Source organism: Aptenodytes forsteri, unplaced genomic scaffold (assembly GCF_000699145.1).
Source record: "Aptenodytes forsteri isolate BGI_AS27 unplaced genomic scaffold, ASM69914v1 Scaffold325, whole genome shotgun sequence".
Taxonomy (NCBI): domain Eukaryota; kingdom Metazoa; phylum Chordata; class Aves; order Sphenisciformes; family Spheniscidae; genus Aptenodytes; species Aptenodytes forsteri.
In genome coordinates this window covers 326294-344685 of record NW_008795575.1, presented here as the reverse complement: position 1 = coordinate 344685, position 18392 = coordinate 326294, and the positions used below count along the sequence as shown (strand labels likewise).

General features: G+C 47.4%; 1 protein-coding gene across 1 annotated transcript in view; it reads right to left on the bottom strand.

Moving 5' to 3' along the window:
* The window catches only part of CACNA1B (calcium voltage-gated channel subunit alpha1 B), a 313074-nt gene that overhangs the window by 198518 nt on the left and 96164 nt on the right, over window positions 1-18392 (bottom strand). The window contains 2 exon segments of the mRNA XM_009282246.1: window positions 2010-2162; window positions 3474-3565. Of these exon segments, the coding sequence (XP_009280521.1) occupies window positions 2010-2162; window positions 3474-3565 (245 nt within the window).

Genomic DNA, 18392 nt, shown 5'->3' with positions numbered 1-18392 from the left:
GACAACCAGCTCGATAGCCCTTGAGAAAAGCAGGGACCGGTGCCTGTAAACACAGGCACCTTCCCACACTGCCCGGCGAGGGGATTCGGGGCAAGGTGAGCCCGGCCACGCCGCATCCTCCCACCGAGATGCCAGGTGCTGCGATGCAGAGATACGCAACACACACAACAGTTTTTTGGCTGCACTCCCAATTCCTAGCTGGGAGCCACCCAGCAAGCAAGAGTCACTTACACACAACATTACACACAACAAAAATCTGTTCTCAGTCCCCAAGCCTGGCACAGAGAACTCTCAGTCATCACTGATGTCAGAGAGTTGTCTGCAGAGAACACAAACAGCTTTGGGTTTTATTTTTCCCTTTTACGTTAACTAGTTTCTGGGGAGAGGGGAAAAAGAAAAAAAAAATCACTCTTCTCTTTAGCCCACTGGCTAAAGTCAGCCCATTAGTGACAGAGCCTCAGAGCTCAGGCTGCAGCTGCTACCTGCAAATGAAGGATGCAAAAAATCACCCACCTTGGTTGCAATTTAACAGACCTAAAAATGCTCCTAGGAAATGCAAACCTGCTCATAATTGCTTTCTCCCTGCCATCTCACCAAGAGTGCTTCTGCTTCCTACACGCCTGTATCGTCACCGTTGTTATTATTCCTCTGTAATTGCTGCAGTAGCCCCAGAGACCTTCCAGCGGGCTGAGACCTGTTCAGCTTGGCATGAACACACGCACCCCACACAGATTTTGCTCTCCTACAAATCCAGTCCAAAAATTAATTTCTTCCAAGAACCATCGTGCTTTGCTCACAAGTCACAACACCTGACTGTCCTCTACAAGCTGTGTTACGCTTTTCTAATATTACGTAGGAACATAAGCAAGAAAACAGTTTCACCCTGCTTTTGCAAAGCTCTGTGTAAACTGAATATATTAAACTGTTTCCATGTTGTTGTTAGAAAGCGCTGTGAAGGATGCCCAGAGATTTGGCAGGGATGTTGTTTTATTACCATTTGAATGTGTATAAATAAATCAATATTAAGACCTATTAGTGATAATCACTGAAAATACAAGACTGTGTTTTAAAGACAGTCAATTGTACCTTAAATTGCAATCTTTTGGAGACAAGAACAATATTTTCATCTGTGGATAGCCCAGATAACCAACACATATTAGCACTATTATAAAGGAATATTAAAAAATTACATGGAAAAAATTGGCTTTTTTTTTTTTTTTTTTAAATTGGAATGAATTCTGAGCCATGGACAAGCAGCTGGCTTTGACATGGCAGCCAGTCCCAGCTGAGAGTCTCTGGGCATTATTCCTCTCCACCTCCATCTTCCGTGGTTTATCACTCATTCACAGGCAGACACATCATTTACTCTGCAGTGCCCAATTTCCCTTGCCCTTCTCTGTTTGAAGGACATTTTTATCCTTTCTCCATCAAAGGGCTCCTTGCCTTCCATCTATTGTCCTTTTCTATTTTTTTTATTTTTTTGGTTGCTCCCAGTCTTTCCACTCTTACTATTTCACACCAAGGTTTTCTCATACCCATGCAACTTGCCCCAGAAACCTTGCAAGGAAATTCAATGTTCAGCAGCTGTTCATAGAGCTAAACCCAACGAAAATGTAAACAGAGACCAAAGAATTAAAAAACAAAACAAAAAAAAAACCCACCCTTCAAGAAGCTGGACCAACAGGAATTTGGTTCTGTATTTCTACTATGAAAAAATTCTTCCATGAGAGGAGGTCTCACTCTTGTGTAGACTGAGAGCAACCCACTAGCATCAGGGGTGCTGTGGTGGTGTAACAGAGAGAGGAGAATCTGTCCCAGTGCATGTAGGATGAGCACAAAAGTCTGTTAACTCTTAGAGCGGGCAGGTAAAGAGAGAGAGAATGCAGCGAACGTGGAAGAGGAAAAAGGAAAAGCAACATAAGAGCAGGATAGAAAACATCCCGATGAGATGAAGGGGACTAGAAGCATCGTGATGATACACTGGGAGGGGAGCGAAGCTCGAAGCTCACCTGTCTCGTTAGAGAAGCAGGTTTTATGAAACTTCCCCATGTAAAACTCCAGCCCGATGATGGCAAACATTACGATGGCGAAGAAGAGGAGCAGCCCGATCTGAAGCAAGGGCACCATCGCCTTCATGATGGACTTGAGGACAACCTGCAAGCCTGTGGGGACAAGGAGAAACACGTAATCAGTGAGGGAAGGAAAACAAGGACTTGGGGTTGGGGGCAAGGTAGGAGAGAGGGGCTGTCTAAGGGAAAGTTTAGGATTGGCAATACTGCTTTTCCCAAGGCGCTATAAAAAAGGTGCTACAGCCATAATGCACTCAAAATGCAAGACAGACAATCAGGATAGTTATCTTTTTCTGACCCCTTTTCTTCAGATCACAGATTCAAAGGTCTCTTAAGCTTCAGAGACAGAAAAAGGACTTTTCCTGCAGCCGGTGGAGTCCCAGGACTCAGCCTGGAGCTGGACCAGGTCCTTAAGGCAGATCCTGCAGCAGTGTGGATGCAGCAGCAGAGCTGGGCACTGCTGTGGTACCCCCCTGTCCCAGGGAGGGCAGGGAGCACTGAGCTGCACAGGAGCTGCCCCTCCCTCCGTGATACACAGAATAGCCGCGATGCTGCCGTGCCTATCACACCCCGCTTCTGGAGAAACAAAACCCTGTCTCCAGGGCTATCCATCCATAGCTTTTTTCACTGTCACTAAAACTCATTTTCAATTAAAACCAGGGGAGAGAGAGGGGGCTGCCTGGCTGCCAAGGGGTTAATGCAGAGAAGAAAAAAGCATTCCACAGAGCAGCGGTTCCTTTTCACTGGCTCTTGCTGGAGGGAAAAATCTCTCTGTTCCACATTCAGAAATGAAATACACTCCTGACAGCGATCCCCCGCTAGCGGGCAGAGCAGCTGGTGAACAGCGACAAATAAAAAGGCAGTAAGCAATGGTATGGGGACTTTGATGGTTTCAGGGCATCAGCAAGGCATGATGCAGCTCCCCACCGGAGCATTCAGACCCTTCACATTAGCATGTAAAATATACCAAGTTGCCCATTGAGTAGGCAAGACCAAGTCCTATCTGCTCTTTCCCTTTGTTTTTTCCCCTTATTAAAGGGGTAAAATCCCCAGTGCAAGATGCTCAGCTGGTAAAAACTGTCAGAAGATCCAAGCTCAGGGCTCGGGGCCTGAAAGCTGCACAATTTGGGTCTCGGGTCTTCATGCCCCAGAGAATTAATTCAACCCCAAAGGCAAAGGAGTCCTAGGACAAATCCCTGCCACTCACCTGCAAATTTGGGAGCACGGTGCTGAAATCAGCTGGTTGTACACAAAATGGGATGACAGAAAATCAGAACCTAGCAAGGGCAGAAGCCACAGACCGCGAAGAAGCAGGGGAAGAAAATATTGCTCAGAAAAGCATGTAACACCCCAAAAGCTATAGAGCACCTTTAGCTGTGAAGATGACATTATCGTGACACTCACTTGGGATTCCCGACACAAGCTTCAGCGGCCGTAACACTCGGACGGCTCGCAGGGTCCGCAGGTCAAAATCAGTCCCAGCAGTTGCCAGAATCCTAATTGTGAAAGGGGAGAGAGAAGAAAAATTGAGATTAAATGCAAATTCCTCTTTCCAAAGCATGGATAAGTGTTGTGTAAAATCAGCAAATATTCAAGCTGCTTTAAACTTTATACCTGTGATCACATTGCAAATTGTGTCCACTGAAAACCATCGATTCACACACTCACTCCTCCAGAGCTGCTGAGCCTTGCTCAGACTATAAGAAAATCCGCAATATCTGCCTGCTTACGAGGCCATTTACACATAGTGAGCAGGCCTGGCTCCGGCCGCTAAAGAGCAGCACCCTGTGCTTATAGGAAAGCACACACCATTTTTCAGAAGGAGAGAGTGAGAGGGAAATAAACCCCTCAGTTATGCTAGAAATTACCTGCCAGAGCTTTTCCCTATAATAAATTCAGAAATCCCTCAAATACTGATGTCTGGTGTTTCCTAATATCTGAAGCAGTTTCTAGTTATACAGTTCACTCTGTGTGTGCAAAATTAATTTTTGTTCAGAGCATCTTACTTGAGGAGAATATCCAGAGAGCAGGGTGCAGGTATTTCCTCTGATACACGGCAGTAACTCTGATGAGAAATACAGCCCCCAAACCAGAATGATTCTTAAAAATTTAAGTGCTCTGCACAGAAAATGAAATGGCTTCACTGTTTTAGGGCGCAGCAAAGGAAGAAATATTGTCACAGTGTCCAGAAGCCACAGTGATGCAAACTCCTTAAGCGAAGACCCTGCAAGGCACGCTACCCGACAGAGGGCATGGCAAAACTGTGCTCATTAATTACTGCAGCACTTCCTATGATGCTTCAACAAAAATATTCTTGATTTGAGACAGGGCTCCCCTAACACAAGCCAACCACGCAGTTAGTTCAGGGCAAAAACCCTCTCACCAGCTCCCCATCGACTACGCCATTTTAAAATTATTATAAGCAATTGCCATTAGTTTTTGCTAGGTTTGTCCCCAGGCTGTTCTGCCGAGGCGAAATTGGCTGAGCAACCAGCCCACCAGTGGGGTCTGCAAGCCCCCAGCCACCTGGTACCAAATGTACAAGATGCCATCACTTTGTTAACCACAACTGCTGAAAGCGCTGCCCACGGGGCCCCAACACCTGGACCATCACCTGACACTTTGCCAACCCCTCCCCAAAAGCTACAGCAGCAAGAGGGACTTGCAAACCTGGCTGAAAAGTGGGATTCCAGGGCTGCCATAAGCCACGGGCAGAGCTGGAAGGAGGCTGCCAGACTTGGGCAGTGAATCCCAGGCAGTCCCCCGGGGATTAAGCACCCAGACACAGCAAGCGTCCCATGCCAGAGCACAGAGATGCTCTGAGAGGTGCAGAGCACCCACAGTGTGCACCTGCAATTTATCTGCGCCTGCCCAGGGGCCCTTTTTCTCAGTTCCTGATAACAGGCCACTGAGCATTCAGCGAAGTGGCCGGCTACCATAAAAAAATACAAGAAAAAGCAGAGTTTTTCAAAATGAGACATATAGTTTTACTATGTAATATGTATTATGCAGGATGTCTGGCAAGCTCGGCAGCAGAGGACGTGGCCGTGTAGGAAGCACTCACAGCACAGCTACACTCAGATAAAAACCCCTGTCCTTGACTTAGTGACTTAGCACTGCTGCCAAGCATGGGCCAGGGAAGAGCAGGATCAGCATTGCTGTGTGGGAAGGGCCAGACTCCATCAGCAGGAGGTGCTGGAGATCAGGAAAAAAGCATGCTGAGATGTTGGATGGCAAGAGAGGCAGCAGCAAGCCAGGACCTGAGGAGCAGAGTATCTATTCTATAGGACACCTGTTCCTACATTTTCACGACCAGAAAATTCACATTACATCAGCTCTATCGATGCAGTTTGAGCATAAGCAACAGGAGACAATTTAAACCAAGAACCATCACATGCAGAGACTTCTAATTTAATCTTCTGCACCCATGCCAATGATTTCATTCCTTTTCTCCCTTCCCTCCATCCTCACAACTTAATTGCTCACTTATAAACCTCTGCAGTCTGGGAATAGCGCACACTGCAAGTCAAAAGATAATCTTAAACCTCCACCTTGGATGTTGCTACTAACAGCACAATTAGCCTCCAGTGAGCTAAGATGGATTTGTGCTGTCATCAGGCAGAGCCCTGGTTCCTGGTACAAGCTGAGAGGTGGGGTGCTTGATACGCTCATGGTTTTGTTTCTAAATTCAAAGAGAAAATGGAAGTGAATGGGGGACACCATCAATTAGTCCCATGGTGCCAGTAAATGTTCCAGTGGCTGGAGGTCTTCATTCCAGTCTTCCTAACAGGCTTGATGCTAAAAAAACAGCCTGATCAAACTACGGCGTCATCCCCCCTCCCCATCCCAGTCAAACCCCCTAATCATTCATTAATTCCCACATCACTAGCACTGTGATCCCCTAGCTAACCTACACAGGGCACCCTACAGCCCACCATCTCCCATGGCTGGAGAGCTGGTCCACGGATCGTATCAAATCACAGTCGAATCATGCAAACCATCCATGCCCGTACAGATGAGCTGTCACTGCTACATCTGCCCATGAATCGGCCACTCTTGAAAAACAATACAATGCTGGCCAGATTTTGCCTAGAGAGAAAAAAAAATACAGTTGCATCCTAAACAAAGCCACTTTTGGTGGAAGAAACAGAAGGACGAGGGGATGAGGTGGTAGCTCTAGGTCTAAAAATCCACATTTGAGCCTTGCAGGTAAATGAGGCAGGTGGTGAGAAAACCCAGGTGGGCATCCAACATGTTTCCTGCACTAGTTGAAGAGGGGAGGGCTGGATGCTGCACAGTCTTCTCATGCTGTGTGTTCACAACCGTGGCTCTGAGGCCCCAGGCAGGCCGTCCAAACAGTGGAACTGGAGGAAAGAGGGCCCTGGGCCTTTTAGAAGTGTTATGGGGTCAGCGTCCATCCCAGGAGCTCTGGCATGTGGGGTCTTACTGCTACGTGTCACGTGTCTCCGAAGGACCCACCGGCAGAAAGCTGGTGCTCGCGAGGGAGGGCCCTGGGCCTTTTAGAAGTGTTATGGGGTCAGCGTCCATCCCAGGCTGGCATGTGCTGCTCCGAAGGACCCACTGGCAGAAAGCTGGTGCCCAGTAATTGCGAGGGAAGAGCCGAGTGGCAGCTGGAGCCCAGCAAAGCAGCTTGGCAGGGGAAAGCCGTGCCAGGATGGAGATGGTGCCTTTTCTCTCTACAAAACCAAAGCTAATTTACAGCTGCTTAGCAGTCCATTCCCCTAAACTGTTCACAGACATGCGTGGAAAAATGCCCTAGTGAGGGAAAGACCTTAATTAACTTTGTGGCATTTGCCTAAATGCCATCTTTCTGTTTTACTTTTGCCCCCACTCCAGCTGAAAGCTCACAGAAGCCACTGTGAGTTAGGCCAGAACAAGTCAGAAATTATCATTAAAAATAAGATAAATAGAGAGATCAAAGGAGCCGGCTGACAAGCATGTCCTGACAAACCTGCCGAAGCATCCCTGGCTGCATAGAGAACAGCTGAGAACAAAGCAGAGGTGACGGGCGAGCCAGTGCCGGAAGAGGAAATCAGCTGTGAAAGGTAAAAAAAATAGCAAAAGAGAAGATTTTAGGAGATAACCTCACAAATAATAAATGGATTGATCTGCAGCCCTTTTTGCATCTTAACGTGTTGTACAGAAACACTGAGATTTGATAGGCTTAGGATGTTGTCTCTGATAGCACTTCAAATGTTTAAGTGCAACAAAATCTCATTAAATAAGTTCCTCCATGTAATTTGCCTTTTTTACGAGCAGGATGGCCGACCATCAAATCTTTCTGGCTCATATGCTGCGGTGGAGGATCTGGGCACGCATCCTGCCAGCCCAGCAGTGCTCAGGACTGCTGCACTCGTTCCTCACTTTCATGATAACTTGCTTAAATGCTGCTTTCTGTATCACCACCTCCACTAACAAGCTCTGACTGACATCTGTTCCCAGAGACAGAGGCCAAATTTGTGATAAATGCTTGATAACTTTTGTTCTAGCAAAGCCTGGAATAAGTTATAAAAGCAGCTTATTCCTTTGGGTATAAAAGAAAGCAAAGAATGAAGGGAAAGTTCCTTTCCTGAACATTATGCTAACATAAATAATTAGCAATCCATTTCTTAAAGTTCCTCGGAGCTCAGCGTTTCTGTGTACTGGTTCAGCAAGACACACGCTGCTGTACAATGCTGTGCTTTTCAGAGCTATCCGATAACGAATCTCCTTACTGAAGCCCTGACCAAAGAAAATGCCTTGAAACTCCTTCAAGCTTAGGCCCAGATCTCTAAATCCCGAGGGCTGGCATGGGGAAAAGCTAAGCCTGTTCCTCAGGATCATCCCCACCTTGTCCTCCTCCTACCTTAATGGCCTTTTAGTGGGTTTATTTCAGCTTTTCCAGATGATCTCCTGGGGAGCAGGTGACAGAGGTGCTTTCCATCTCCCCCAAGGCAGGAAGAGGAGGAGGAACAGAAACACAGGAGATGTCCTGAGTGAGAGTCAAGAATAGACGATCAAAAATACAGGGTTTTCTATACATGTCTCTGCTTATAGGAGCAACCACACCTTGGGTCCAGCCTCAGCAAAGAGCAGCCGGTGAGGCCACGCTCAACACACACGTATCTGCAGGTGATGGAGCGTGTTTTCCGCCCGGTCTTCTGACATCACCGTCTATAAATCACAACGGAGGCGGCATGAGACGTGCAGGAGAGAACTTTCCATCTGGAAAGCTGGCTGAAAGTCCAGCAGCTTCAGCGTGTCTGCTTGCGAGCAGATAACGTACAGCTACAGCAAAAAGCAGCAAGAGTAATAACTGAGAATGATTAACACTTCCAAGGGGCTCTCGCCACTGGACAACAGTGGTGCCAGGGCAGGTTCTGCTAGAGGAGGAATTGCTGGCATAAATTGTAGGCATTTTTAATGTAACCTTGCTATTTATTATAAACTCCAGTCCTAGAAGGTAAGTGGAAACAGCGATTTTTTCAGAGACCTTATCCCAAGCACCCATTCCTAAGAACCGAACCAATCTCTTCAGCGGGATTAGGAGAAAGACTAAATACCCACCAGACAGCTTCCCTCAAAAAAAGGTAAAGTAGCCAGCAGTACAGCAGCTGTCTTATGAAAAGAAATAGCAACCATCATTTCTTACCCACAGATTCAACCCCACCTAATGCAGACACCCTGGCAGCATTGACCCCAAAATCTCTGACAGAAGCAGGAGCACAGAAAACTCCAGTAAATCAACCCTATTCCCAGAGCCCGACTTTGGGCATAGACTGCCGACGTTTAACAAGCCCCAGTGACCGCCAGGAAATGGAAACCAATGGGGAAAAATAAATAAAATAAATATCTCCATAAATATTGGCTGACTAGTTTAAAGATGTTTCCCCCATTGGCGGTCCATGGGCTGACCGTCGCCTCTATCTGTGCTACCTGCTAGCTGTGACCCTCGTCACCCTCTCCTTCCCAATTCCTCCTCTGCTGCCTGGGGGGTGGAGAAGGTCCCTAACCCCACGGGAGTTGTCACCACCACCAGGATCGCTGTCGCAGCGTTCATGGTAGCTAGCGACCCAAGGGGAGTACCTGCAAGGTCCTTCCAGTTCCACGTCATTGTGGGGACACTTGGGAATTTTACAGTAAAAATTAAGTGGAAAGAAATAATTCTTTTGAAATGAGATATTCTATGGAAAAGATTCATTTCCCTCAAAGAAAGGCCCATAAAATTAATCTCAAGTAGCCGGGCCTTTTAACTGGTGTTTTCCCTTAAAACCATATGCAGAGCGTTAAAAATTTACAAAAATATATATTCTCCGTTTCTTTTTTTTCCCCCTGAAACCATTTGCCATGGGAGGCTGCTCTGCCTACCACTATTCTGAATGACTGAAGCATTTTAACCCCAAACTGGCACACAGCATGCTTCTGGCTGGAGCTGGCAAGACTTTCCAGGATCAGGAATACCAGCAGCGCACCAATCAGTGCAGGACAGCCACTGGCCTCGCCATGTACGCCCCAGCCTTTGAATTAATGGTCTTCATTTGGAAACACCAACTTCTCCAGTGTCTGCCCTGCAGTCTACCTAGCCAGGAGAACCTGGGGCAAGTGGAGGTGGCTACCAAGACAGAGCTTCCTATCAGGGAAGCTACTGCCCAAGTGAAGGTCTGCGAGGGCTGTACCCCACACTCCTGGGTGGAGGAGGGTGCAAGCTTCACCCGCGCAAGGTGAGCTCCAGTGGAGTCACTGAGGCAGCGAGTGGAGGAGCTGCAGGAGGAAAGCAGCAAGTCATGATGGATTAGGGAGGGGGAACAAGAAATAGAGTATTATTGGAGGCATTGCAAGAAGAAATATTAGGTCCCTTTGGCACTGACCTCCAAGGACTACCAGAGCATTTGCTATTTGCTGTTACAGCAAATAGACAGCACTGTGGAGAAGGAGGTGCCGCCCTGTGGCACTGACCTCCAAGGACTACCAGAGTATTAACAGCAAATAGACAGCACCGTGGAGAAGGAGGTGCAATGATCTCTGCAACTTGTGGCAACAGGGCACCACTTGCCCTCGTTTCCTTGTATGTACCAACCAGCAACAGATAACAAAGTCTTGGCAGCGGATGAAGCCAATGAGCAAGACTCACAGGGAGAAACTACACCAGTTGCACACACTAAAAGCTGCAAAAGGATGCGGCAAGTGTTAGTAGTGGGTGTCTGCTGAGAGGCACCTCAGCTGCAGTGCAAATCAAAATGACTACTTTTTACCTTCTTAACTCCAGAGTGCAACACTGAAGACATTGCTCAGTCTTACGCTGGTGATGTGGTCTGGCTGATTTCCTTGCCTGGGACTTGAGGGCAGGTCAGCAGGGGCAACCAGCCAAGGGGTGCCCGCGAGCCAGCCCCTCAGATGCGGGCAGCCGTTTTGTTCAGCACAGCAAGCCTGGCTTGCGTTTGGACTGCAGCGACATGGCTGTCAGTCCTGCTGCTCCCTTGTTCTCCAAGCCGCAGCACAAATCTGCGTGCAAGCAGCGACTGGAGCAGTTGGAAAGATGCCCCTTCTCACTCAGTTTGATTTCATGGTGTGTGAGCTTTATCTTGACTACCAAAGACATAGAGTTGACACCAGGTCTGAGCCGATAAGTAGATCTGGCATGCTAATTGCACCGTTTAATTTATGGCATTACCAGGTTCATCTGTTGGCTCCATCACTCCACGTTGGTGACTTCCCCACCAGCTGTCCATAGTCCCTCCTACATGAAAGGGCCCAGCTTGCCAGCTCTCTGCCTCTCCTTTGGATGACTAACACCAAGTCTAAGCATCCAAGTAGATACTTGTATATTGCTGTCTAAGCCTGCTCCTTCCCTTCAAAGCACACCTACAACACAGTGTACCGGGTCCCAAGCCTTTCCTTAACACCAGCCTATTCAGAGCAACTCAGGCTGATCCCCTTGCTCAGGTAAACATGCTCATCCCAAACCTGACTGTATCCATCAAAATGGCCTCACTGTGGTGAAGGATAAACCTCTCTTTAGCTAGAATATGAAGGGAACAGAAGGCAAAATAAAATACACCAAGGAAATAACAATATTCAACAGTACGGGGTTGCTCTGCTTCAGAGGCACAAACAGCCAATTCATTCCTTGGTCTCACACCAAATGGGTGCATTTCTGAGCCTTTTGTAGACAGCATTAAATTTGCCACCAGCTTTCAGCATACAGAGCTGCCCAGATACGAACGCAAACTCTCTCCTCCTCTTTGCATGGCAGAAATGCTCCAGAGTCCTGGGAGGAGACACAGCAAAATGAGAGCAGAATGCCCCACCAAAACCACCTGCAACCTACTTTCCTGACTGTAATTCCTGAGCCAGGTTCCAGGGAGAAGACAGGGAGAGGAGCATCTGTAGACACACACTCCTCCGCTACAGCAAGACACACAGCAACGAAGCAGTGTGCGACACTCAAACAAAATGAATGAGGTTTTGCAGAGTGCAGAGAGCTGAGGACTTGGCTTCTGCCCAGGATGAAGGAAGATATTCTGGTTATGAGGCAATCACTCAGATAAGTCCTTGTTGCTTCTAAGCAGGAGGGACATGAACATACCACACCACAGAGTAGAAAAGAAGGCTCATTCGCAATAAGCAATGACAGCTGGCAGGAAAATGCACATGTCCAAAACATTTTGGTGAGCTCATGCTGGGAAAACTGAGCACAGAGGAGTTAAAACCACCCTGCACTTCACTGTGGCTGGAAAGTAGGTCATACCTTGAGTCTCACTACATTAACATTACAAAGGAGAGACTGCTTTCTGCCCTTGGAAATGGGCATCCCAGAATTTTGTTCCTGGCATCAGAGGATGCGGAGAGCTGGAGCTGGGAGCCCAAAGCACTTTCCTGGAGATGTCTGGTGTCACGCACCCCACCCCATGGTCTCTTGTGTATGGGCAAGCTATGGAGGGTTTTAGCTCAGTAGCAAACAAGATTTTTAAAGAGGAGAGGGGAATTTCATGGTCAGCACAATGTTTCAAGTATTTTTACTTCAGGGGGAGTGGGGGGGGAATGAGAGCAATGAAACACCATTTGGGATTGTTTGTTTCATTTGTCAAATTATAATATGAAGTATTCTGACTTTTAATGTGTTTCCCTTTTTAGTGAAAGCAATTCATTTCAAGTCTGCCAATATTTTTGACTTGATTTAGAAGTGCCATTTTCCTGAAAAATACAAACCCCCAAATCCTGTGTGCACGAAAAATGTCACCCAAACTGGACACTACATTTCATTGCTGTGCCAGAAATTCCAGAGGAGCATGACTCTGCTCTCTACTAGCTGGCAGTTTGAAATTGGGCAAAGGGCACAGCACAGCTGGTAGGTGGATGAGGGATGCATTTTTCTGCCAGGTGGGCTAGCAGGGCAGCACAGACACTGCAGGAGGTAAGAGGTCTGAGTCACTAAAAGCACATCTCAACCCTCCTTCTTTATAGTACCCACAAAATGAGACCCTCCTTGCCAGACTGCCCTGGGAGCGGTGACGAAGTCTGTGTTATTTGGAACCAGAACCACATCACCCTCTGCATTTGGCCAGTCCCCAGAAGTAGTTGTTCATGAGTTGAGCAGAAAATGTCATCGCTATCAAATTACACTAGTGTTTAAAAAGCAAAACAAAACAAAATTGTTCAGAATAAGAGCTCAGCCTTCCCTCCTGGGGTGATGAACTGGTGCTGCTGGAGCTGGCAGGAGAGGGACGGGGAGCAGCAGCCAATGAGGGACTGGAGCAAAGGAGAAGGAAAAATATCTGTCAGTGCTGGGCACATCGGTCAGGATGGAAAGGAGGCCTCTTGTTAGGTTACAGTCTTCTGGGCCTTTCTGCACTGCAGGCTTTTCTTTTCCACCAAGCCACCATGCACTAGCTTCTAGAGGGAGTGCTTGGAGGGATGGCCTTCCTCTGAGTCCACCCACTCCACCTTGGCACTGCATCGCTGAATGCTGTAACAATCTAGAGACGGGCAGATAACGAGCAAAGATAAACACGTCATGCGAAATGATAGCCGAGAACATTCATATAATAAACGGGAAGGTAGAGAGTGGAGAGTTAGTTGCACACTTTTTGTGTCCACTCTCCAGCACTCAGCCAGCTGAGCCTCACTGGCACAGCCAGATGGATAAGAACTGGCAAAAATGGATCATCAGCATCATCCACGCCTGGATGTACTTGTGCGCTTGACCAATTAGAGACCCAAAACCAACCATGAGCTGAACCAAGCCATCCTAGCTAGAGAGCTTTACTAGAATTTCAAATGTCCCTGTTCTTTTTTTCCCACAACATAGCAAAATACTGATAAAAAACGGGTTCCTGCTGCCATCACTATATCATTGCACCTCTCCTCCTGCCTGCGCTCTCATTGTGTTCATCCTCCCAGCACAAGCACGTGGGGAGTCATGCTACGTCCAAGGAGTGACACTCAGGTCATGCTGCCACTCGCATACTGTGGAAGAATACTATCCAGGTGGTATAACCCAATATACCAAAGAAGCATCAAATGTGGTTAGTGGGTGTACAAGCACCCACCACTCCTTTGGTACTTCCTTGCAGTGACCAGAGGGAACAGCCACAGTCCCTCCATGCAGGGGATGATCCTCACTCTTCTGCCCGCTCTATCAGCTAGGAAGGTCTTCTGCCAGGGAAAAGCAGCCTCCTTCAATCTGCATGCCTGGGGCTAGCCAATTTAATGACCTGGTTTTGGCACTGTGCTCATGATTTCCAGTTTAAGACCATCACAAGCAGACGATACAGTGAGCATTTAGTTCACAGCTAACTACTTAAGCTGTGGATGAGAGCCAATACTGAACTCCAGAAAGGCTGGGGCAGAAACTGGATTTGTTATTCCCCAGGTGCATGTTGAATGGCTCTGACTGCTTCTCAGGGCCACGGGCTCCAAGCAACTACCACATTACACCACCTCGTTACACCCTTAGGGGCAGTGCTGACTCCCTCACCTACACCTGCCACCCTGTGTCTTCCCAGACAACAGCTTGAACCAAGCTAGATGATGTTGGAGTTGAGTTCAACATGACAAGAAAATTGCACCCCATCCATTTCTGGCAAATGTCCCTACAGGCAATTTCTCTGACAGCCCAATTTTTAGAGAAGAACAAAGACTGGAAAGCTATCAGGTACTCTACAAGCGGGCACAGAGCTGGGTTTCTTCCCTTTGGAGGGAGGCTGGCCAGGGAGTTGGTTCCTAGCCGTGTCACAGATAGTCACAGGACCCTTCGTCACCAAGGTCAGTGGTCTCTGAGGGATGTTTTGCCTATGAATGCTCTGAGCAAGCAGAGAGACGCATGTTCCTCATACACCTCCTGTCCAAATCTGCTGCCTCAAAGGACCCAAAACCCAAGAATTTTTCCACCTGCGGCAGGTGGCCCTTGCTCAGAGATGCAGTATTGCCAGTGGTCACACAAGTAGGCAACCCCAAAATCGACAAGGCTGGATTAAAAGTCAGTAGACCATTTAAAAAAAAAAATAATATTGGGGCTCTCTATTTGTCTTGTGATTCCTCAGCTTTTGTAGGCAGCTGGGGTCATGTTTTCTAGCTTTAGTCTACAAGCCACAAAAAATACACACTTTCAAATAAAAGCTGAAACTCTCCTCTTGTCACAGGGATTAAAATACGGCATCAGATATTTTAAGACTTGCAATATAATATCTCCTCTTTAATATACACCTTATTGTCACTCCCAAAAGATATCATTCTCCCTCTTTCTTATAATTTTTTTTTTTTTGGCCAGAACTATCACAGCAAACATGCAATGTTGTTCTAAAGAAAACACAGTTTGCCAAGACATCTAAAATATTGTGTATTCCCTCCATCTGCTTCTGCTAAATAAACCCAGGGCCTTATCTAATATAATGAGTAGATGTTGGCAATAATTGCATAGCCATCTGTACCATGCTTTAAACCTGTTGCAAGCTGGGCTGTGGACATGAGAAATTCAGAATTTATTTCTTCCATACTGAAAACAGAAATTGTAACTTGCCCCCTTCTGGTTTTTAGGATAATTTAGCCATATCAGCTCCTATGCTTGGTGCTTGGGGAACAGTATTTCATAAACGTGACAGATAAACTCCCTCTTTTCCCTATATTGTATAGATAAAGCCCAAGTTCTGCAGCTGACAAGGTTCAGAGCAGTCCCAGCTGAGCGTTCTTTGCAGCACAGCAGCCTCAAAGAGATGTTTCTGCCCAGCATGGTGCAACCACGACAATACGTTTCAGCAATGACTACACAACACCAGTGCTCTGCCTGTGCACAAGCCTTGCTGAGGATGACCGTCCCAGAGGAGACTTCCCAGAAACTTTAAGGCTTAATTAGAAAGTATCTTCTGGTTGCAGGCAGCTGCTAGAACCACGGCATGCAAGTTACCATCACCTAAATTGGCTGGGGAGTTACTCACCTGATCATCCCCACTCAAACTGAGCCCATACCAATTCAACAGTTCAAACAAGTTGGGTTTTTGTTTGTTTGTTTGTTTAAACCTTGTTCTTGCCCTATTTGCGTCAAATGGAGCCAGCTCCTCACTGGCAAAGCTGGGGAAATAGGGATCCAGCTGCAGCGTACAGGACCATGCAGCATCAGGCTGCAGATGTGCAGCAAGAGGAGGAGGTTTGACTGAATTTACCCTCTGTAGGGCATGACTGAAAGTGTCTGTAAGAGAGCAGTAGTGCTCAGTTACTTTGCATAGGAGTCAAAAAACACCAAGGTCCTTGGATAAAAAGAATTGGAGAAACAACAATGTTTTGCCTACGAAATCTAATTAACTAGATGTACCCAGGTACACATTGGCCTGGAATCAAGATGTTCAGAGAACACAGCATAGCTTCTGCATGCTCAGGAGGCAACATTTAATGACTGCAAGGATCACCTCAACACCAATACAAATCATGCCCATCATCATACTCTCTCTGAACACTGGTTTGCCAGCCCTGCTTTCCTCCTCCTCCACCCCACACTGCAGCTGCCCACTCTTTCCCCACTTTGCCTATCCCTTTTCACCCACCACAGCATGATAAACCCCTTCCCAAAACCAACATGAGAGCACAGACACCTACTAGTCAGCAATGCAAGTGGGCCTTGCAGCCAGGTCCCACCGAGTAGAGCTTGCGGGGCCTCAGAGGCCAGAGCAACGTCACTGGTGCAGGGAAGTGACATCTTTATAACAGGATAGGGGACTGTGCTTAAATTAATTGGCAGTTCAGATAATGGAGGCTTTCGCTCTCCACTGGGCTGTTAAGAACACTGGAATTGCTGCAGATAAAAGTCTGGCAGTATTTTCATCATAAGCTCAACGTTTCTGGGCTGTATAATCCAGCCATTAAAAAATATATGCTCTGGGCTGAAACCTGATGTACCAGGTCCCAGAACAGCAGCAAATGTTTCTGTTTTCCAAATTTCCAGAGCAGTCCCTTTGGGCCCATCGGGCAGTTACAAGCTGGCAGAGCGGAGATGGAAGTTGCAGTTTTCCAGGGGAGGCTGCACTTGCATCAGTCGTGGGTTTCGGAGTTTCATTTCACTCCACTGACCAGGCAGGCAAGTTTGTCCACATGCTGCAGCCATCTGAAATAACAAGCAGACAGCAGCATCCCGCAGAGAAGACTGTATGTTCATTGGCGCCGCTGATTTGCTGCAGCAAGTTTTCCCCGTAATATGAAGACCGACCTGAATTATGAGGCAGGAGAAAGAGATCTGTGGGGAATTTCTTAGACAGCTGCAGGAGAGGCAAGAAGTATCCTGTGGTCCACAGCAGCTTTCTGACAAGGCAGCACACGAGAATATAGCACCAAGGGTTTTGGGATGTAGGCCAACAGCATCAGATGCTTTTTGTTGATGCAGCCTATTGCTGTGAAATGGTCCAGAAATCCCTCCTAGCTTTTCGGCACGAGAGTTAAGTGTTTTGTTAGGAGCTAAATCACCTCAGGCTTACCTCTACGGCCAACAGAGAAAAGCACAAGCAGAGAAAAAGAAACTAAATGCATGAGTCAGGTTCACCAAGGAGTAGCAAGAGTGACTTTAAGATCTGACTTGAGTTTAATCATCGAGTGAGCAAGACAAGTCACTGTTTCACTCCATGCTGCTGTTTTCTCTTTATAATATACCTCTCTTGCTTGAGCTGTGATTTTTAGGAAGGAGGTGCTTCACATTTGACTGGGTTTAAATCTCAGGGAGCTCGTAGTACCCAGCTCTAGTCTCTGCCCATTCAGTTCCTCTCCTGGCCATGACACCCCTCTCCATTAAATCACCTGACTCACTGCTCTCCGAGCAGAGAAAAGCCCCAGAAAGGCAGCTCTGGGGCTGCACCCGCCAGCGCTGAGGCAGGGAAGGACCTCTGAGCACTTTTCCAGTCTATCGGCATTACATTAATTGAGAGTTTGCACAGGGCAGACCATCGTCTAGACAGCGTTAAGCTCTGACCAGGGAAGGTGCAGCGTGGTTTCCAGACTAAGCGTTTCTGACATTTGCTTAGTCATCGCCTTCCCTCCGGTTTGGTATGTGAGCAATTCCTTCCTCCAGTAGCCCTGGAAACGGCGGGAGGAGGCAGCTCCAGATGTGTATGGGGCAGCTCCGGGCATGGGCTGCTGCTGCGAGGTGGCACTGGGGGGGGGGGGGGGGTGTTCTGGGCTCCCGCTTTGTGCCCTTCCCTGCCACCCTCACCACTACCCAGTCCATCTTCCCACAGCACGGTAAGGATTTTGGGAATTCCTGCATCAAACCTTAAGGCAGGGTAGTGGGGTGCTGATAAAGGGCTGGGGATGAAATGCACCCATGGCACTGGGGTCTGGGGAGACACCAGCAGTGAGAAGCACCTAAAAAAATTTACATCCTTCCATCAGTGCCCCAGCTTATTTTGGCGTCTTCAGCAACTTGATCTGCTTTCTTCCTGCTCCGATTCTGCTTTCCCCAGCTTCATTGGACCGGTCCACAGCTCAGGCCAGACACTGCCAACTGCTCTGCAACACTCCAGCACCTGGCACAATGGCATTACCATTGTGTTTCAGGGCTCTAAGCGCTACCTCAATTAAAAGAAACAGCAGAAGAAAGCACAAAACACTACACGTGTAACTCTTACATTAAGAGCAGCCCCAGCAAAATGCAAATAGGTGGCATGTTAGTGGCAATTACTCAAGCAAATCTAGAAGTATTGCTAGTTCTTAGAAAAAGCACTCAGCAAAGAAGGTTTTTGTGCTGAAGAATGCCTTTTTTCCACCAAGAATGTTTGTTTTCAGGGAAACATCAATTTCAGTTTTCCAGTGGGAAATAACAAAACATTTTGGTTTCATTTTTACTTC